The 22,725-nt window shown below is 42.2% G+C and overlaps 1 protein-coding gene across 2 annotated transcripts in view; it reads left to right on the top strand.

Annotated features, from left to right (window-relative positions):
* Positions 1 to 22,725, top strand: part of Actr3b (actin related protein 3B) — a 77,037-nt gene that overhangs the window by 42,284 nt on the left and 12,028 nt on the right. For both annotated transcript variants that reach the window (XM_076859409.2, XM_076859399.2), the window contains 4 exons: positions 832 to 939; positions 3,727 to 3,870; positions 6,453 to 6,626; positions 8,025 to 8,117. In XM_076859409.2, the coding sequence (XP_076715524.1) occupies positions 832 to 939; positions 3,727 to 3,870; positions 6,453 to 6,626; positions 8,025 to 8,117 (519 nt within the window). The remainder of the gene's footprint in view (positions 1 to 831; positions 940 to 3,726; positions 3,871 to 6,452; positions 6,627 to 8,024; positions 8,118 to 22,725) is intronic.

Raw genomic sequence — 22,725 nt, 5'->3', positions numbered from 1 at the left:
GCACCTTCCTGCTTCTGAGAGACTCCAGGCTCCCAGGACTTTGCAGAACACCTTCAAAATGACTTTTTTTAAAATATTTATTTTTTAGGTGTAGATGGACACAACACAATGCCTTTATTTTTATGTGGTGCTGAGGATTGAACCCGGATCCCGCCCATGCTAGGCGGGCGCTCTACCACTGAGTCACAATCCCAGCCCCTGTTTTTTTTTTTTTTTTTAAAAGCTTTTGGTGATTTTATATTTGCTACCTTATACTAAGGAATTGACTGAGATAGTTGGGAATATATAAGGGTGTTTAGCAGCAGCCCTGGCCTGTACTCACAGGCAGACCCCCACCAGCTTCCCTCCTTCCTTAGGCGCCACTGTGAAAAATGGCACCAGGTGTCGCCAGTGTTCCCCAGGTGGTGAAGCTGTGCCTGCTTGAGGACTAGGGTTGACAACCATCATCCTGGACCTCCCAGATGAGAATTTCTGGGTGGGAGGTCTAGTCCTCTGTAATTTTAAAACCTGTGAGTCTGTGGTCCCATGTGAGAGTCAGTGGTCTAATTGAAACGTGGGTCTATCATGAAAGTTCTTTTTTACTGGATTTTCTTTGTAGAATTTTACATTTCATTATTGAAAAATGTGACTCCTAGAGTTGAAGTATGTGAAATTTTGCGTTTGATGTCTAAGTTGGAATTGAGTTTATGGAAAAAGGAGACGGAGGATGGGGAAAGGAAAGACATACTCAGATTCCTTCAGAAAGAAGGAGTTCATTCATTGCCCTCAGGGCAAGCAGGTGGGGGCTTCAGCGGGAGCCCAGGCACCGAGGCCTCTGTGTCTTCTCTGCAGGCAGTGCTGGCGTTAGCAGCCTCTTGGACATCTCGACAGGTTGGCGAGCGGACGCTGACAGGGATTGTCATTGACAGTGGAGACGGCGTCACCCATGTTATCCCAGTGGTAAGCATACTAACTCAGGTTTCACTCTCTGAGGCCAGATTCCTGATTGGAGATAAGGAAGCAGTCAGCAAATAAGCCTAACACTTTTGATAGTTAAAACTCCACTTTTTAAGTACTTACAAAAGGTAACAGGAGTTTTAAAAACCCAGGCATGTAGGAAAAAGTGTAGAAGATGGCCAGGTTTATGGCTTTGTCAGTTGTAAATGCTTGGTGGCAGATTTCTCCAGTCAGGGTGTCAGTGGTTGCTTGAGATCTCCTGAGATTTTGCTCGATTCTGGGAGGTGTAGCATTCAAAGAAACATTTCCTGGCTTACTACTCTGAACAGTTGGGAGATGGACATCATTTTGGATGTCAACTTTGTAGGTGCAGCGCATACCCATTTATTTGAAAGGTTATATCTATGCTGTTCAAAAAGATGTGAATGGCTTAATTGGCTCATGCTTTAGAAAATTTGCTTCTTGCTTTTAAAATTTATTTAAGAACCACAAGGAGAGATGGTACATTTTGACTTGTAGAAGGCTCTGCAATAGAACCCTTTTTGGTTTTGATTTTTAAAAAATACTAGAGAGGTAACTCCTAATTCAGATTTCAAGAAACTGTTATGTTTTTCTTTTGGTCAAGTAGATTATTTAAAATTTGTTTTTTTGAAAATCAATTGGTTATCCAGTGGTAAGTCAGGCTTATTCCTGATTGTCCTCCCCTAGGTCTCCTCAATAACCATAGTTACTAGTTATGTATTTTACAAATATTTTTTCTGCATATATGTGGGTGGGTGTGTAATTATACCTCCTTTTAAAAATGCAAATTAGGGTTTTAAAAGAACCATCCATTTACTTTAATTGAAAAAATAGTCACTATTTCATTTCAAGATTATAAAAGAATGATGTCCTAATGTTGTAACGCTTTTAAAACCTTAAAGGTGAAGATAGTGGTGATGGGAAGGCTGTAGCTGATGTGCCTACAGTCAGGAAGGGAAAGCCAGTCCGTCCCCAGTGTGTCCTCAGCATGGGGAAGGGGAGCATGAGCTCCGCCTGAGCCCTGTGCACTGAGCTCAGAACACCCCACCGTGTGAACCACTGGCAAGTGCGAGTGCCATGCTCTGCAGGAGAGCTGAGCCCTCTGCTTTCTGCTCATAGAGCCACCTTGTGCTTTTGATCATATAGTCTTCTTTAAGAGACAAACAGGTATACACACATGACACGTGCTTCTACACATTTCCAGCAAAATTAGAATAGCCTGTCTGGTTTTGTATTCTGATTGTATAAATCTTAAAGTTTTATTTTGCATGTTAATTTAACCGTATTTTTTTCCCTTTATGATCGAATACTCTGAAAAAATCTAATAACAACACAGTATGGGCATGACATAACTCACACTGGGTGATGTTTCTGTGCTGGGTGTGGATGGAGCGTGTCATAGTGTGCTAGTGCTGTGCTGACACTGGCACTTGTCACTGGTTAATTTTAGAAAATGTTACATTTTATGCATAGAATAAATTGTGAGTAATTTGTGTGCTTGGAAGCTAACATTTTGTGGGTTCAGGTTGATCTTTACTATATTAATAACTTGTACGTATCTTTTATCTCCATCTTTAAACATTTTACAAATACTGGGACTCTGCTGCAAGGCCATATCTTCTTTGCTTCTAGAAATTAGATAATCCAGAAAAAATTTAGGAGGAATTCAGTAAGTTGTCCTTGTGGCTTAGCTGCGTCCAGTGTGTGCGCAGTCAGAGTCAGTGTGTGCTTCAGTGCTCTGCGACTCTGCTGGGTGTTGTGGCACAGAAGTTGTGAAGAGCTGCAGCCTGAAGCGGGAGGGCATCTTTTTGTGTGCCAGTGTGGTGGTGTGTTACCCGCTCTGACCATGACCACCTCCCCACCACACCCCAGCAGAGCACCTGGATGGCTGCCTACACCAGTGGCTTCTGTGGCAGGTTTGTGCCACAGAGGGGCCACAAGGGAGGCTTGTATCCCTCGCTGCTGTGGGCATGTGGCACCAGCTCTTCTAGTGGGTTGCAGAGTCATGCATGCATCTCTTCCTGGCCCTTGATGGGCAAGTCTTCACTGGTTCAAGAAGGCAGTGGAGAGAGAGAGTCCAGCCTGAGCCATGATGGAGGGTTCAGTTAACTAACCAGAATTGTTTCTTGGTATGATAAATGGAACTATTTTGAGTACTTTAGTATGTATCATTAAATAGTACTATGTGTTTGACATACAGATTTTATTTAATCTCTATTGTAAAGTGCCCTTGGTATAATTTGCTCCATATTCTCGATGCAAATACTGAGGCTGAGGCATGTTTACCTTGTCCAGTTACTCAGCTAACAAATGTGAAACTGGGATTTGAACTTCAGACCTGTCTACCACACTATTGACTTTTAAATATAAGTAGATTTATAGTTGTTTAACGATTAATAAATAAAGTCTTTTCCTTTTTGCTAGAGAGGAAAAGAAACCCCTGTTGGAGTTACTTTTCTCCCAGGCAGCATTACGGTTTAGAAAGTGAACTATCGTTTGGTTTCCCCACCATGTTCCTAACATCATCATTTGGTTGCTTATGAAGAACCTCAGGCTATTGGAGTAATTTAGAACTTTCAATATTAGTGAAGCACATGGGTCATTTTGAAGGACCTTTGGAACTGATTGTATGGAGGGGCTTGGCAGATGCTGGCTGTGCCAGGTGGGGGCAGGCACGGAGGCTCGGGCTGGAGACCTTGTGAGTGAGTGCATGTGGTTCCTGACTGTGGGTCACTTACATGGGCTGTTCTGCCTCCTCTTCTTCCCCAGGCAGAAGGGTATGTCATTGGAAGCTGCATCAAACACATCCCGATTGCAGGTAGAGATATTACGTATTTCATTCAACAGCTGCTAAGGGAGCGGGAGGTGGGAATCCCTCCTGAGCAGTCACTGGAGACGGCAAAAGCCATTAAGGTAAAAACAGACGGGAAACCGGCTGGTTTGGGGGTGGTGTCTGGACACTTGCCCTTGATAACCTCATTCCTTCCTTCCTTCCTTCCTTCCTTCCTTCTTTCTTCCCTGTCCTCTCCTCTCCCTTGTGTGTGGACCTTGGTTTGTTTCCCAGTGAATTAGGTGGGCTGAAGGCTTTAGGCTCAGCCCCCTCTTCTACTACGGATCCTCTGTTGAGGCTCCGACTGTGAGCAACAGCTTGATAACGGGTGCTGAGCCACCAGCATGTGTGGAGTATAACTGTTTAATGAAGCCAGTGCATAGCCTTCAGTTAGCTGAGCATTGCTTCCACGTCTCCCTCCATGCTTTGTTTTAGAATTAGGAGGCAAATCAGCAGCGGCAGTGACCACCAGGAATCCAGTGGAGTCTACCATGTTTGTGAACACTTCAGAACAATGCCATTCTAGGGTCCAGGATCATTAAACAAAGCTCACTGTAGTGGTGGACTCTAGTTCCGTACTAGAAAGGTTAATAGGCCATTTTAGAATTTAATAAGATTGGGATGAAAATGGCTTATTGGGCCTTATTTGGAATGTCATCTTGATCCAGTCTATTAGTTTAGCCTTTGTATTATCCTGTATATGACAGTTACAGATCCTTTAGATGAATTTTTCTTTTCAGGTTGTACAAGCAAGACATTTTTTAAAAAGATCAAAAAGCAAAAAAAAAAAAAAAAAAAAAAAAAGAGTAAGAAGTCCCTTGTAAGCCAAAGCTAATTATTATACAGACACGTAGGGAAGGACTTTGTTTTGGAGAAGAATTTAAATGTGGGGATGTGCTAGTGGCCTTGAGCATCTCCTTTCTCATACAGCTCATAATTACTGAGCTGTAGGGGAATTGGGGGGCTTGTTGAGTCTAATGCTTTTCTCTTATCTGTGCATCTTGTAACTGAGACTGCTTGTATGGAAGAAAGGACCAGAAATGATTCCCAAGTTTTGACTGACACTAGGGAAAAACAGGCATCCCTAGGGTGAGAGTTGGGAAGAGGTTAGGGAGGCTCTTGCAAGTAGGATGCTCCCAGCCTGGCTTCCCTGGGATGGGAGTTTCCAGGGCTGGGGCCTCAGCACTTCAGTGATGGATCCTGGGTAATGAGAAGAGTTAGTCCCTTCCCTCTGTGGGGAGATTTCCAGAAGAGAGTCTTTTTTTTTAAAAAAAAAACCAAAAACCAAAAAACTAAAATATCTGTAAGGTTTTCCCTTCCTCCTTTCTTTGCCTTTCTTTGATGGAAAAAAATTTGGATAGTGGATCTAGCTTCCTTGCCTGCTCAGATCTGTTACAGATGTGAATTAGAACTGAACTTCTGCTGCTGATGCCCAGGGTCACTCTGGCAATCTGAGGTTTCCCTTTCTTAGGGTTCCCAAGCAAGCAATACCACTCATGAGGTGCCTTCCTGAGCCTCATGCTGGGCATTTACTTTATTCACTAGCTTTGTTTCAGTTCTGACCCTGAAATCCAGGTATCCTGAAGATGGAGTTAAAATACATTAGAATTTAGGAGTTTTAAGAACTTCATAGTTAATGTCATGGAAACACCCGTGGAGATCCTTGCAGAAGGGCCATTCCTCCCAAAATGTGTAGTGAGTGTCCCCTGGGTGCTGATGTTCCCTGGTGTGGCTGTGCTGGTGTGGCTGTCTCCCCCAGGGAAGTTACTTTGAGAAGCTGGTACTCATCTGCTGCTTTGCTGAGGTGAGCTCTATGGACAGGTGATCAGCACAAAGATACCAAGAACATCAGTGTTACTTGGTCCTCGGGACTTTGCACGTCTCAAGCTGGTTGTTGGTGCCAGGCTGGAAACAACTCACAAGGTCTCTTGAGCGGCCACAGATGAGCACCTCCAATCCCCCTGCCTATTTCTGTTTTTCCCTTGTTCTGTGGCACCTGTCACCTTTTGCCATCATGCTGTTTACTTATTGTGGCTGCCTGTTGCCTGACTCTTCTGGAGTGTCACCTGGCAGGGATATGTGCATTTTATTCACTGTGTATCCCTGGTGCCGAGACATTTGAATGTATGTTGATCAAGTGACTTAGAATACCTGATCATCAGGGTACCTCTTCAGGCATGCAGCACTCTAGGTGAATGACAGCAGGTGGGTTGGTATCACTCCCTACTGACATGCAGTCAGGCATTAGGATGTGGACAGATGTCATGTTCAGTAGGTTAGCGTGGTCTTCTATCTAGAGGTGGGCCACAGAGTTTTGCCTGGCAGGCACCAGGTGGGGCACCTGCGGGAACAAGCACAGACTGCATAGAGACAAGGTACTCTAATGGACACCTAGTATTTCACATCATCAGGCAGCAGAACTTGAGAGAACAAGGTTGAGTTTCCTATCCAGGTTTCAGAGAAAGTAGACTGTCCAAGTGTAGTCATGACTCGTGTGAAAGCTGGCAGAGCATGAGGCTGGGTAGCATCTCCACACTGGAGTTAAGTTGTGGGTGGATCTGATTTCATGGGTGTGTTCAATGCATGGGGCTCCTGTGTATTTGTCATAGGGCAGAGGCACTGGATAGGTGTTAATACCTGGTGATGTCTTTGTGTGCATATACAGGAGAAATACTGTTACATTTGCCCTGATATAGTCAAGGAGTTTGCTAAGTATGATGTGGATCCCCGGAAGTGGATCAAACAGTACACGGGTATCAATGCAATCAACCAGAAGAAGTTTGTTATAGATGTGGGGTATGAGAGGTTCCTGGGACCTGAAATATTCTTTCACCCAGAGGTAAGTTGGTTCTCCTGTGAGTTGTTGGAGTGCAGTGTGTGTGGAGCAGTGCTGCCACCTAGTGTGTGCAAAGAACAGTTTTCAATAAGTGGCCCAACAAGCGAGCCGGCAGGCAGTCTTGCTGGTTTGTCTGCTCAATTGATTGGCTAACCGCTCCATAAACTAATGTGCTTTAATAATTGAAGCTGGATTGTCTCTTGAGATGTTAAGAAGAAGTTTTAAGAGTACTAAAAGATGAAACAATTGAAATTGATCTCAAAGGTTGGGGTCATGTGTTAATGACAGCTAGTTAATCTCAAGACCTATATGCAAGTTTTCTCTGCATAAAAGTTGGATACCACATAACCCTTTTTATCTTTGTGATTGTCCTTCCTAAGCCCAATTTCAACCCTAGACATCTGGTCCTGCTGAGCCCCAACTGCAGTTTGATAAAGTTTCTATCTGAGGGCTGACATTATTATTATTATTTAGATAGTGCACAAATTACAGATGTTATCATTTTAACTAATAGTCAAAAGGAATTATTAAACTTTTACAGAAAGCAGTAATTAAGAGGCAATATTCTAAGGTTTATATACAATGCATTTTATTTATATTTTGGCGTATTTTCCTGCCTAATTCAGTTTATATTTAGTAGGTAGGTTGCAAAGTGCTGCCTGTTTTTAGGTACATATATATTTTGTACAAGGAAATGGCAAAAAATATATGCCTTACTGGTATTCTAATGGATAATAGTATTCACCTAATGAATAATAATCCAGTGAATACCCACTCTTTTGATGATATTGATTTACAATAGACATAAAACTGACAGATGTCCACTTGGTGGACGGCTGGATATTGCTGACTTCTCTGAGACTTTCACATTAAAGCTTTGCTTGATTTTTAAAATAGATTTCAAATGTAGTTGAGTTGAATGACATACTTTAGCTTATTTAACTTACAGAATTGAGTCTAAGGATGTGTCCTCAGTAACACTATTGTTATGTGGATTGTTTCATTTTAGAACCTCCACCATCACATGAAGAACATTTCTCCTTTCTAATATTCTGTGTTTTTGACATTGTCAAGTGACTGTGTGTGCTTGGACACCACGATGCTTGGGCTCAGGCTCTTTCCTTCCTTGTTGGTGTGAGTCCCACACATGTTGCAGGGTTGGTGCCTATTACTGATTTTGGATATTTTTCCTCACCCACAGTTTTGTCTCTGAGGAGACTCAGAGCATCACTGTACATGTACATGTGGTCAAGTCAATGGGATTCTTTGACACGCCTTCATTCCAGTGTGACATGTTTTCAGTCATAGTAAATTATGTATTTGATATTTTTTAGAAAGCTTTTTTTGTTTTGTGCTGTTGATGAAGGTGTAATATTTCTTTTGAATTTATGTACAATTTAGTTTGCCAACCCAGACTTCATGGAGTCCATCTCGGATGTTGTTGATGAAGTAATACAGAACTGTCCCATTGATGTCCGTCGCCCACTGTATAAGGTATGAGCTGCTTGGGTCAAGTACTTTGATTTTGTTCCCTACAGTTCTGAGAATGGGTCCCTCCTGTCACTGTGCAGACATCCCCATCTCACCTGCTGTATCGGATTTGTTGTAAGCAGTATAATTGTAAAAGACTACTTGGACGGGAAATGATGTAAATGAAATATGACTCTGCCAACTAAGATATAACTAAATATTGTGTTCTTTTTTTCTTCTTATCTGGCAAGCTGTATTTGAAGTTGGAAAATTTTGCCACACACATATATATATTGATAAAGTGATACCCCTCAGTGTTTTCTGTGAGCTGGTCTGATTTCATGCATCTTGGAGTCTGATGTGATGCAGGTGGAAATTAGGACCTGAAATGGAACATTCACATACAACATTCATGTAGTGTTTTTTCCCAAATTCATTGGTTGTCTGGAATTCTGAAATTGGTGATGATAAAAATCTGGTCTGGTTAATATTGGATAAAAGGAACTATTGCTGATAGTCACATACCAAGAACAGAAAGGGATGGTGCGTCAGCCTTCCTGTTGTTCAGGTCACCCTACATGAGTGCGTTTTGCTCTTTACCTTCAGCCTTGTGGCTCCTCGTACCTCACACAGACTCAGGAGGCTGGATTTTAAAGAGGAGAGAATGAGGCTGGGTCAAGAAGACTCAGTAGATTTTGTTTTATCTTTTTTCTGTATATTCTTTAAAAAGAAGTAGGTAATAAACCATTGTAAATTCAGATGAAAGGATATCTGTAACTTATGTTGTAAAGTGAAAAGGCACCTTATAAAATTTACATATAATATTTCATTTTATATAAAATATAGTTTGCATATTTAACTCTTAAAATATCTTTGAGTAGGGTGAGGGATAATTTTTCTTTCTCTTTTTTGTATTTTAAAATAATTTGAGTTTTTTTCAGTGAACATTTTTATAATTGGAAAATCATTTTTCTATGTAGGTAACTTTTATGGGTGAAAGCAAATTAATTCTATTTTTGTTTCATATCCTTTTTTTTTTTTTTTTTTGGTACTGGGGATTGAACATAGGGCCTCACATGCTGTGCAGGTGCTGTACCTCTGAGCTACATCCCCCTCCACCCTCCCTGCCTCTTTTTGAAGCAGGACCCGCTACATATCCCAGGCTAGCCTTGAATTTGGATCCTCCTGCCTCAGCCTCCTGAGTAGCTGGTGTGCACCACCAGGCCTCGCTTTGTTTCATATCCTTAATTAAACACATCTCTCTTCCAATAAAACATACCAAGAAAGGGAAGCTAACAAGAGACTGGCTGTGAAAGTTAAGAAAAGAGTGTGTCTTGCCTGTCGCACTTCTTCCGTCCCACTACCATGGGCCGTGTAGTCCTGTCAGTGAGAGCAAGGGCCATGCACTTTTGGAGTAATGCTGTCACAGAGAGAATGTCCTCTTTTGATGGATGAGAGTCTTCTCAATTGACGGTGCAGTTCACTAACTACCTTGGGTTTTATAGAATCGGAAGTAGCGGTGGCCTTGGAGGTCATGTGGATGATGATGCCAAGCCCAGAGATAGGAAGGGCAGCAGGAACTTGAGGCTCCAGGTGAGCTGCAGCAGCTCGGTGTTAGGCTGTTGTTTGGGTGCTGTGTGATTGTCTCATGGTGGCAGGTACCTTGACCTCACTGGCAAGACAAGGCTGAGTAAACCAACACAGTGCTGTGTTGCCTGGAAGACCTGAGACCGTCTGCTTTTCCTGTGTTGCTAGCAAAGCCCACCTGAAACAGTCTTCCGTCTGTCTGGTAATTTCACCGTGATGCCATTCTCAGTCTTGGAACGATTAGATCATTAAATAACATTGCTGAGTGTGCTGACCCTGCACTCATGAAAGTGACCTGACGCTAGCCTAAAGGACAAACCACCATGTGAATGCTGTAGGACTCTGTCACGTGCCTTTCCTTAGGGGTGTGCTATGTTAGACGAGGCCATGCTCGTGTGTCAGAAGAAGATGTCTCCCTGGAGAGAAGGAGGACTGGGGTGGGAGGGAAGGAGACTTATGAAGAAGAGGAGGAAACCAGGCTGGGGGAGACAGTCTTTCTCCTTAGAGGACATTATGGCAGGATACTCCGTCCTGAGCCACCCTCTGGACATCCCACCCCAACTTTCCATCTGCTTTCCCCACACGGCCGGTTGCTGATCCTAGAGCCACCTTAAAAGCAGTGCATAGACCTCAGCCCTGTTGATTGCGGTGTTGTTAATTGTGCTGCTCTTCTCCCAGTCACCCTAACTAGGGTGCAGGAGGCACCAGAGACAGCTGCAGAGTGCTCAGGTCATGGTGATCCTGTGTCACGAGACAGCATGAGGTGAGATCCGCGTTGGGCAGTGTGTCCTTTCAGAACCATTCCTATAGGAAGCACCCAGTCAAGAGAGGAAAGGAGACGTCAGTCCTGAGGTCTCTGTGTTCAGAGCGGTCATCACGGGTGTTGGTGGATGTGTAAGTAGATCGTCTACTGTAGGTCGTCTGGCTAGAGGAGGTAAGAATAGAATCCACTGTTGATTCAGTGGAAGCATGGCCTCCACAGGGGCTCTACTTGGGTGAGATTTGGGAGAGGTAGCTTAGCAAATACAGGGCATTTAGCTTAGTTACTTACATTTCCTAATAGATTTTAAAAGTCTCTGTTTGCATTGGCTGTGTGCTCAAGGAGTGAGAGAGCATGCTTCTACTTAAAAGAGCAATGTCAGCAGTAGGTAATTTCAGACTGGCTTTTTGGAGGCTCAATTATTCTCCAGGTATCACACTTTTATTCAGAAATGGCCTTGAGCTTCTTCTATCCAAACAGATTTTGCTTGAAATTACATTAGTAATCATAGACTTAAGCCAATTTGAGTTGCTTTGTCATATAAGTGGATGTCTGTTTCTCTGTTCTGTTCATGTGGTATCTTGTTAAATTAGAGGATTTTAAGTGTGTGTGAGGTATGGTTCTTGTGTTCAAGAGCTTATTTAAAAAGCTGAAAGTACTGAAATAACTCTAATGGGAACCACTGCAGGCTAAATGTCGTTAAAGTGATTCATGCAAATTATGGTAACACAGAGACAGGGCAGATTGTATTTAATTAGAGAGGATCAGGACAGGCTTTGAGAAGGCGTCATCTGAGCCACATTAGGCATGGCCTATGGAGCTGGTGTGGGAAGATGATGAGCAAGGAAGGAAGAGTGTAGGAAGGAGGACGGGCCCAGGGGAAGTGGCTCTCAACGTCCTTCAGCAGGGGATTGGAAGTTGTTAAAAATTCTGCTCATGATGTTTGTCAAGGTGATGTGAACACCTCTTGATACAATTGGCAGATTTTTTGGGAATAAATTGCTTAAATTGAATATATATTCTGATTATCTTATTGCCTTTTAAATCAGAAAACTATGTTGCAAAGCAAAAGAGTTAAATACATTTTATTTCTTATTTGTGTCAGATAATTTAAAAAATCATTAATTTTTAAAATTAAAATTAGGAAATTATATAAGATATCATTTTTTTTTCCAGATAGGCAACCAGATGCATTCTGGTTGAAGTCTAATATGTGAGCAGATGAGAAGGTAGCTCCTCTGGTTTGGGCAGAGGTGGTTTCAGAATTCTGCTCTTTTAGTCCTAACTCCACATTCCTATTCCCTCGTAGCTTTTAAAAATTTTTTAAAAATATTATTTAGTTGTCAATGGATCTTTATTTATTTATATGTGGTGCTGAGAATCGAACTCAGTGCCTCACACAGGCTAGGCAAGTGCTCTACCATGGACTTACAACCCCCGCCCCCGCCCATAGCTTTTAATTGATACTTCTGGCTAATATATCCCTAAGTGGCAAGATATTTTTGTCTTCCTGGAATGGAAGCCTGATGTCAACAGTTGGTCATGGACTTGCCCTGTTGAGAGAACTTCAAGCAGCTTACTGAAGCCAAGAGCTATGGTACACACCCGTGATCTCAGTGACTTGGGAGGCCGAGGCAGGAGGATTACAAATTTGAATCTAGCATGAGCAACTTAGTAAGACTCTGTCAAAATAAAAAATCAAAAGGGCTGGGATATAGGGCAGTGGTGGAGGGCTTGTGAGGCCCCGGTTCCAGGCCCAGTACTTAAAATGGCAGCAGCTTGCTGCAGCGAAAGGGTGACGGAGGCACCAGTGCTGATGCTCCGTGGCCTTGGCAGCACGGGGAGCATTAGCACTGCAGAGTGCCGGGCTCACCACAAGCTCGAGGCTGCCGGCGGGCAGCGCGGCCATGGAGAAGCCTGCGGCCCCTGCCCCCGTGTGGTCTCTGCCACGCTGGAGGCCTCTGTACCTTGGCATCCAGTACAGTGCCCCCAGTCACGTGGGCTGATGAGCCCCTGCATCTGTTGCAACTGGGCAGCAGCATTTTAAACTTCATGTAGTTTAATTAATTAGTTAATCAGATTAATTGATTTAGATAAGCCGTTTGAGGGCCAGGGGTGAAGGAGAGTGGAGCATGAGTGAGTATCTGAACACAGAATGGGGAGTGTGGAGCCTGGGACACGGTCAGGCTGGATTGTTTAGGGCATGCAGGAGTGCTGGTTGGGTGTCCAGGAGCAACGGGGCACGTCCAGCTGGAGGAGGGCACTGGGGGTCTAAGGCAGGGATATGGTGGGACTGACATGAAGGGTTTAGAAGAGTGCTCGGGCTGCACGGGATGTGGGCTGGAGTCATAAAGGAGGAGCAGTCAGAGGCTGCTGTAGTGCCAAGGGCAGGGCCGGGCTGACTGCTCTCAGTGGGAAGTGCTGGCAGTCGGTGTGTGGAGAGAGGGAGGGGAGGCTCCACAGTCCAGGTGAGATTTCGGTGAGGCAGGAGGCAAAGGGGCAGAGCTGGGAGGTGTATGGGAGCAGGGGAGCCCCCTGGAGGGGTTAGCGGGGAGTTCTTATTGCTGGAGTGTTGAGTTGCATGTGTAGGTTGAAAGTTCCGAGGAAGATGTGGGCTGGTTGGAGCCAGTGGAGTGTCATCAGTGTGTGGATAGACGTGCAGGTTTGCGAAAGGATAGGATAGCATCAAGGGGGAGGAGAGGGGGGTGGCAGCAGGGGGAGGTGGCATCAAGGTGGGGGAGGGGAGGTGGCAGCATGTACAACCCTTGGGATTGGCAGAGAAAGGTGACCCAAGGCGGTACCAATGACTCTTCTCCATAAAATCAGAACTGTAGGCATATCTTATCTCTGCGTCTGTCTGTGTATCTGTAAATTTGTTTTAAGGAATTAGCTCATGATCAAGGGGCTGGTGAGTCCAAAATTTATAGGGCACACAGGTAGGCCAGGCAGGAGTTGGCACTGTGGTTCTTGTCTTTTCTTTTTTTGTCCTGAATTAGTTATACATGACAGTAGAATGCATTTTTGACATATTGTACAAAAGTGGAGCACAACTTCTCCTTCCTCTGGCTGTGTGTGGTGCAGTCACTCCAGGAGTGTAATCATACATGTATAAAGGTAATAGTGTCTGTCTCATTCTACCGTCCTTCCCTCCCCTCATTCCCCTCTACACAGTCCAAAGTTCCTCATTCTTCCCATGCCCCCCTGCCCCACTGTGGATCAGCATCTGCTTATCAGAGAAAACATTGGGCCTTTGTTTTTTTGGGGATTGGCTTATTTTACTTGGCATAATATTCTCTAGTTCTGTCCATTTACCTGAAAATGCCATAATTTCATTCTTCTTTAAGGCTGAGTAATATTCCATTGTATATCTGTACCACATTTTTAAAATCCATCTGTTGAAGGGCATCTAGATTGGTTCTGTAGTTTGGCTATTGTGAATTGAACTGCTATAAACATTGACATGACTATATTACTGTGGTATGTTGATCTGAAGTCCTTTGGGTGTAAACCAAGGAGTGGGATAGCTGAGTCAAATGGAGGCTCCATTTCCAGTTTTCTGAGGAATCTCCATACTGCTTTCTGTAGTGGTTGCACCAATTTGCAGTCCCACCAGCAATACATGGGTATGCTTTTTCTCCCACATCCTCGCCAACCTTTATTGTTGCTTGTATTCTTGATAATTTCTATTCTGACTGGAGTGAGATAAAATCTTAAGTAGTTTTGATATGCATTTTTCTAATTGCTAGAGATGATGAACATCTTTTCATATGTTTGTTGATTGATTGTATATCTTTTTCTGTGAGGTATCTGTTTGGTTCCTTAGCCCATTTATAGATTGGATAATTTGTTTTTTTGGTGTTAAGTTTTTTCAGTTCTTTATATATCCTGGAGTTTAATGCTCTATCTGATGTGCGTGTGGTAAAGATTTTTTCTCATTCTGTAGGCTCTCTCTTGATGTTACTGATTGTTTCCTTTGCTGAGAAGATTTTTAGTTTGAATCTATCCCATTTATTGATTCTTGATCTTACTTCTTGTTAAGGAAGTCAGGTCCTAAGCCGACATGGTGAAGATTTGGGCCTGCTTTTTTTTTTTTTTTTCTATTAGGTGCAGGGTCTCTGTTCTAGTGTCTAAATCTTCGGTCCACTTAGAGTTATTTTTTTGTGCAGGGTGAGAGGGAGGGGTTTAATTTCATTTTGCTACATGTGGATTTCCAGTTTTCCCAGCACCATTTGTTGAATAGGCTATCTTTTCTCCAATGTATGTTTTTGGCACTTTTGTCTAGTATGAGATAACCATGTTTATGTGGGTTTGTCTCTGTGTCCTCTATTCTGTACCATTGGTCTACCAGTCTATTTTGGTATAATACCATGCCATTTTTGTTACTATAGCTCTATAGTATAGTTTAAGGTTTGGTATTGTGATGCCACCTTAGCTATTCTGGGTCCAAATGAATTTCATGATTGCTTTTTCTAGTTCTGTGAAGAATGTCATTGGAATTTTTATAGGAATCGCATTAAATCTGTATGACAGTTTTTGTAATATGGCCATTTTGACTATATTAATTCTGCCTCTCCAGGAGCATGGGAGATCTTTCCATCTTCTGAGATCTTCTTCAATTCCTTTCTTTAGTGTTTTGTAGTTTTCATTGTAGAGGTCTTTCACCTCTTCTGTTAGATTGATTCCCAAGTTTTTTTTTTTTTTTTTAGGCTATTATGAATGGGGTGTTTTTTCTAATTTCTCTTGCAGTGGATTCATCGCTTATGTATAGAAATGCATTTGATTTATGGGTATTGATTTCATATCCTGCTACTTTGCTGAATTCATTGATTAGTTCTAGAAGTTTCCTTGTGTAATTTTTTGGATCTTCTAAACACAGAATCATGTCATCAGCAAATAGTGATAGTTCAATTTCTTTTCCTATTTGTATTCCTTTAATTTCTTTCGTCTGATTGTTTTGGCTAGAGTTTCAGGGACTACGTTGAATAGAAGTGGTGAAAGAGGGCACCCTTGTTTGTTCCAGTTTTTAGAGGGAATAGTTTCAATTTTTCTCCATTTAGAATGATGTTGGCCTTGGGCTTAGCATAGATAGCTTTTATAATGTTGAGGTATCTTCCTATTATCCTTAGTTTTTCTAGCATTTTGAACATGAAGAGGTGCTGTATTTTGTCAAATGCTTTCTCTGCATCTATTGAGATATGATTCTTGATTTTATGTCAATTGATGTGATGTATTATGTTTATTGATTTCTGTGTATTGAACCAACCTTGCATCCCTGGGATGAACCCACTTGATGATGGTGCACTATCTTTTTAATATGTTTTTCTATGTGATTTGGCAGAATTTTATTGAGAATTTTTGTGTTTTTGTTCATCAGGTATATTGATTGAAGTTTTCTTTCCTTGATGTGTTTTTGTCTGGTTTTGGTATCAGGGTGATACTAGCCTCATAGAATGAGTTTGGAAGGGTCTGCTCCTTTTCTATTTCATGAAATACTTTGAGGAGTATTGGTGTTAATTCTCCTTTGAAGGTCTTGCAGAACTTGGCTGAGAATCCGTCTGGGATTCTGGGATTTTCTTAGTTGGTAGGCTTTTGATGGTGTCTTCTATTTCATTGCTTGAAATGGTTAAATTGTGTATGTCCTCCTGATTCAGTTTGGGTAGGTCATACATGTCTCTAGAAATTTGTTGATGTCTTGTGAGATTTTATTGGAGTATAAATTTTCAAAATAGTTTCTTATTATCTTCTGTATTTCAGTAGTAGCTGTTGTGATTTTCCTTTTTCATCATGAATTTTGAGTTTTCTCTCTCTTTGTTAGTGTAGCTAAGGGTTTATCAATTTTATTTATTTTTTCAAAGAACCAACTTTTCCTTTTGTCAGTTTTTTGAATTATTTCTTTTGTTTCAGTTTCATTGATTTCAGCTCTGATTTTAATTATTTCCTGTCTTCTATTGCTTTTGAGGTTGATTGTTCTTCTTTTTCTAGGGCTTTGAGATGTAATGTTAAGTCATTTATTTGTTGACTTTTTATTCTTTTGATGTGTGAACTCAATGCAGTGAACTTTTCTCTTAGCACTGCCTCCCTAGTGTCCCAGAGATTTTGATGTGTTGTGTTGGTGTTCTCATTTACCTCTAAGTATTTTTTTAATTTCCTCCCTGATTTCTTCTGCAGTTCATTCGTCATTCAATAGCATGCTATTTAGTCTTCAGGTGTTGAAGTAGCTTCTATTTTTTTATTTCATCGTTGATTTCTAGTTTCATTCCATTATGATCTAATAGAATGCAAGGTAGTATTTCTGTTTTTTTTTTTTTTTTTTTTTTTTTGGTATTTACTGAGAGTTGCTTTGTGGCATAACATATGGTCTATTTTAGAGAAAGATCCATGTGCTGCTGAGAAGTGTATTTTCGGTCAATGATCGATGAAATACTCTATGTCTGTTAAGATTGTATTATTTAGTTCTATAGTTTCTTCATTTAGTTTTTGTTTGGAAGATCTATCCAGTGTTAAGAGAAATGTGTTAAAGTCACCCAGTATTATTGTGTTGGTCTATTTGATTCTTGAAATTGAGAAGGGTTGGTTTGATTAATGTAGATGCTTCATTGTTTGAGACATAAATATTTATGATTATTATGTCTTGTTGATGTATGGTTCCTTTAAGCAGTATGAAGTGTCCTTCTTTGTCCCTTCTCACTAACTTTGGCTTGAAGTCCACTTTTTCTGACATGAAGACAGAAACCCCTGCTTGTTTTACACAATCCATGTGGATGGTATGTTTTTTCCCAACCTTTCACCTTCAGTCTGGATGTCTTTTCCTATGAGTCTGTCGAAGACAGCATATTGTTGGGTCTTTCTTTAAAATCCAGTCTGCCAGTCTTTATCTTTTGATTGATGACTTTAGGCCATTAACATTCAGGGTTATAACTGAGATATGATTCGTATTTTTGGTTTATTTTTTGTTTTTAGCTTGACGTCGTTTCTCCTTTGATTGTCCTTTCCTTTAGTGTCGTTCCTCCCTCTCTTGGTTTTCATTTTTCCCATTCTTCCTCATGGAATATGTTGCTGAGGATGTTGTGTAATGCAGGCTTCTGATTGTGATTCTTTTAACTTTTGTTTATCATGGAAGGTTTTTATTTTACCTTCAAATCTGAAGCTTAATTTTGCTGGATATAAAATTCTCTGTTGGCATTCATTTATTTCAGAGCTCCATGTGTGTTATTTAGGACCTCCTGGCACTGAGGGTCTGGGTTGAGAAGTCAGCTGAAATGCGAATAGGTTTCCTCCTCTATGTAAGATGATTTTTTTCTCTCTCCAGCCTTTAAACTTCTATCCTTATTCTGTATATTAGTCATTCTCATTAAAATGTGCCTTGGTGGGGGTCTGCTGTAATTTTGTACATTTGGGATCCTGTAAGCCTCTTGTGGTTGATTTTCCATTTCATTCTTTAGGTTTGGGAAATTTTCTGATATTATGTCATTGAAAAGATTGTGTGTTCCTTTGGTTTGTATCTCTACACCTGTGTCTATTCCAATAAATCTAAAATTGGTCTTTTCCTGTTATCCTATATTTCTTGGAAGTTCTCTTCATGGTTTCTTATCATCTTCTCTGTGTGGTTGTCTTCCAAGTGGTCTAGTCTGTTGGTGATGCTTTCCATTGAATTTTTAATTTGGTTTATTGTTGCCTTCATTTTGAGGATTTCTTCTTGATTCCTTTTTATAATCTCTGCCTCTATTTAAGTGATCTTTCATTTCCTATATTTTCTCTCTGATACCATCCTTTATTTTGAAGATTAGTCTCACTGTGTACCTTCTAGACTCCTTCTCTGACAGTTCTTACACTGTGTTGTCTGCATTCTATTGTTGGAACATCTTGGTTTGTTTGAGGTACTTTGTTCCTTTGTTTTTTTCATGTCTTTTGTGTGTCTTCCCATTGTGTGGGCCAGCCAATAGCAAGATGTTCTCATACCCTCTTCCACTAGTTCCACCCCTTGTAGCTAGCCCCTCTGTCCCTGTGCACTTCCGGGCTCCCTGAGCAGGAGAGAGCTCGGTTTCCTCCAGTTTCTCCAACCCGACCTCCCCCAGGGAACTGTCCCTAGTCGCTGGCTTTCCACAGGCTTGTCAGACCCAGACTGGCCCACGCAAACCCAGCTGCAGTCTGATGAACCAGGGATTCAGATTCCCAAGGCTCTGCTTTGCTGTAGTACCAAGATCTCAGTGCTGTTTCAGCTTGCAGAGAGACCAACAGGGATATGCTCACACAAAGGAGCGACCCTGCAAAGAGGCAGTCAGATGTTAGCCACTAGCACACCAGACAAAAGGACCTCAGGTGTAACCAGACCTGCAGGTACCCTGACAATATATCTCCAGGCCCTGGCCAGTGTCCCCAGACTGAGGCAGCCGTGTCCCCAAGATGGCAGCAGTGGCGGAGGCAAACCTATAGGCCCTGGCGGGTGTCCCAAGGTGGTGGCTGCCACTTGTAACCAACCCTGTGGGTACTGTGACAACAGATTTCCAGGCAGCAGCTGGCAGCGGGGAATCTGCTGGCCCTCTGCGGGTGGTCTGCAGGCTTACGGCGGGCGATTGGCGGGTGGACGTCAGGCGGTAGGCATTGGGTAGGTGAAAGGCCAGTGATGCACAGGCAAGAGGCAGGCAAATGGCAGATGTTAGGTGGTCTGTGCTCAAAAAGCAGGTGATATGCTGGCAGGAGGTGGGCGATTGTGGTGGATGAATGAGGGGCGAACATGAGGGGGTCGGTGGGCAGTGATGGCTGCTTCTCAGAGAAACAGTATTACCTTTGCTTGGAATGTAGCCTCCCTCTAGTTCGCCGTCTTGGAAAAGGGCACTGCAGTCTTGAGACAGAATTTTCTTCTGGGAAACCTCAGCTTTTGCTTTTAAGGCCTCAGCCTGGTGGGTCATTCCCTACCATGTGGTGTTACTTAATGTTAGCCACAACTACCCCGTACTGTTTCGGCAACACTAGGTTAGGTTTGGTTAAATCAGCATGTTCTGTGGCCTGGCCAAGTAGACACATAGAATTGACCATGGCAGGGGCCAAGAAGGAGCAGTCTCTAGGAGAAGAGAAGAAAAGTGGAAGCTAGGGTAGACAGCTGTCATAGAGAGGTCCCCCAAGTGAGGGCCGAGTGGCACCACCAACAGATAGACAGTCTTGAGAGAGGAGTTGGGCAGAGCCCCAATCACAGAGTTGAAGGAAAAAGAGTCACAAGGAAGAGAGCTTTGGGGATGATTCCTGCCCGGGTTCAATTTGCAGCACTGAAAAAAAAAAAAAAAAAAAAAAAAAAAACTAAACTAAAATTAAAAACCTTTTGTTCCTAGAGAAAGATAAACTTTCTAGAACAAGAACGGGGTCCTAATTAGAATAAGACATATTCTGTGCTTGTATAGTTTTATCAAAATGGATTCTACTGTCATGTATAATTAAGAACAACTAATAAAATATTATTATTTAAAAAAGAACACAATGCAGCAATGACACGCTTCTCACAGAGTTGGTAGTGTAACCTGTAGCATTGGGGCGTCTAGTGAGAGATGAGAAGGCGATTCATCTGAAGTGTCTTTATTTTTTTTTTGAGGGGGTGATACTTGGGGTTGAACCCCCAGGGCCTCCTGCACCCTAGTCGAGTGCTCCACCCCTGAGCCATACCCCTAGTCTGCTGAGTAGTCATGCCCACAGTTACACACGGTGGCTGATAGGTGGCACTGTGTGTCTACCACACTGGGCCTCTAGCACAGATACGCTTGGCATCACAGGAGTCGGCAGTTTTGTTTTTATATCGTATTAGATATTAAAGAAATGAGCTTGGCTCTTTATGTGGGTTTTATCTTAGATCTTTCTGACTCACATTTTAGGAGGCTGACAGACTATGTGTGGGGTTCATGCGTGGTGTGCTGGGTGTTCTCTTGCCAGCTGCAGGCGGGACCTTCTCGTTTGCAGAGGTGATTTAACATGGAGGCTTTTATCTGACGTCCTGAGGTAGACATCTACACAGGAAGGTGAGGTACTGTTGTACTTGTTGTTGGCTCTTGAAAAAGTCCAGTCACTACACTGAACTTCAGCAGATGATGTCTCTGCACCAAGCCAAAGTACACTTGACCAGTCAGGATTCAGAGCCCCTGAACAGAGAGGAGGGCCGCTGGAGAACTGCCTTGTAAAACCCAGGTTCAGGGTAGGAAATTTAGATTCTGTATATGGCCAAAGATCATTATTTCTAAGTTAAAATTCTTACTCATTTTAGAAGATTTTAGATGTACAAATTTTTTTTATTATTTCCTGAATTATTTGATCTTTATTTAGGTGTGGTAAGATTTTAAATATTTCAGTACATTGTTTTTGTTTGAATGAGTTATTTGGTTATATTTTTCTCCCTCTCTTTTGGTACCAGGGATTGAACTCAGGGGCACTCATTCACTGAGCCACATCTCCAGCCCTATTTTGTATTTTATTTAGAGACTGGGTCTCACTGAGTTGCTCAGCACCTAGCTTTTGCTGAGGTTGGCTTTGAACTGGCGATCCTCCAACTTAGCCTCCCCAGCCACTGGTATTATAGGTGGGCACCACTGCGTCCAGCTTTTGGTTATATTTCAAGATCATCCAAGCGTACAACAAATGACATGTAGAAATAATTCCATAAATTAAGTACTGTATTCCTTTGCTGATCATCTTGGGATATATTACAAAAACTTCGATAAAAGCAGAAGTCACTCTGTAATCACTGTTATCGTTATATCTTTTTCTTTTATTGTCCTGAAGTATAAACAGGTACATAGATGTATTGTGTTTTGATAATATTTTCTATCTTATGACATACTCCTTGGCATTATGTCATAAGCACTTTCCTAAGTAATTAAAACTCTTCAAAAACATCATTTTCAGGGAGGTCTGATGTGCCTTCTCAGTACCAGCTCTTTTCCTACATTTAGGTTCTGATATTTTTCTACCAGGACACATTTTTTTTTTTTTTTTTTTTTTTTTTTTGGTGGGGGACATAATCTGCTATGTGAGAGTCTGTAATTAAGATTTTTTGATTCAGATGGTTCTGATTTGAGAATTTGCTGTCTTGAATGAAGCAAATAACTTTCTGACTACAATATTTACCTGGCTCACTGGGTCTTTGAATACATTTGGATTTCCCCTCAAAATTTTAAGTGGACCTGTGGGAGGGAAATTGAGTATTGGGAAAGTGCCTTTCCAGAAGATTTCTAATGGGTAGAACCCTAACCCATGAAATTTTCTGATCTAATGATAAGGAATCATTTTGTTTTCTCAATTGAACTGCCTTTAGAGTGAATCACATTGAGATTTGGCTTTTGTTGAAAGCATCTTGATCAGTCTTAACTGTCATGTCATCGTCTTTTTTTTTTTTAAATATTTATTTTTAGTTTTTGGCGGACACAACATCTTTGTTTGTATGTGGTGCTGAGGATCAAACCCAGGCCGCAAGCATGCCAGGCGAGCACGCTACCACTTGAGCCACATCCTCAGCCCCATGTCATTGTCTTTTTAGAGTAGAGGCTCAATGCCGCAGTCTGGCTGGGCACAAATCACGAGCCACTCACAGCTTTGTAGATTCAAACAGCAATTCTTTATTCCCGATCTCACACCGGCCCTCTACAAACACGTTCTGGGGAAATCCACGTTCTCTGCCGTGGGCTTCTGTCTCCCAAAAAGGTGAGGCAAAGAACCTCACCCCCGCACTGGTGCATAGACCTATCCACAAGTATAGCTGTATGCTGGACCGGTAGTCAGTGACGGGTATGATCCAGTTGCAGTGGTATCAACCTAAGACAGGAGGCTGACGCCTAAAGGTCAGTTTTCCGATGACGGGTAAGAACCATATGTTGAATTGGACAACCTACCAGGCATGGTCCTTAAGCCACATTACTTGTTGTTTAATTAATCAGAAGGGGGGAGATGCTGGGAGCCATTAGCCAAGTAGGTATGACAATTTCCTTGCCAGCGTACCCCCATGTTGCTTAGTGGAAGAACTCCTGGAAGGTGACCTTGCTCAAGGACCAGGGCGGATCCGTGTTTAGGGTGTTCCCGGTTTAGGATAATCCGAGTTTAGGGCGTTCCCGGTTTAGGAAGATTATTCCTGCCGGGAATAGGGCGTATCCTGCTGCCTGAGTTCCTCTTGAGTTCTTAGGGATTCAGACAGTATTTTTGGGAGACAGAAGCCCAGTGGAGGTGTGGATTTGGGCAGAGAATGTGGATTTCCCCAGAATGTGTTTGTAGACGGCCGGTGTGAGATCAGAAATAAAGAATTGCTGTTTGAAT

Source organism: Callospermophilus lateralis, chromosome 1, assembly GCF_048772815.1.
Source record: "Callospermophilus lateralis isolate mCalLat2 chromosome 1, mCalLat2.hap1, whole genome shotgun sequence".
Lineage (NCBI taxonomy): Eukaryota > Metazoa > Chordata > Mammalia > Rodentia > Sciuridae > Callospermophilus > Callospermophilus lateralis.
This window is presented reverse-complemented; position numbering and strand designations above follow the sequence as displayed.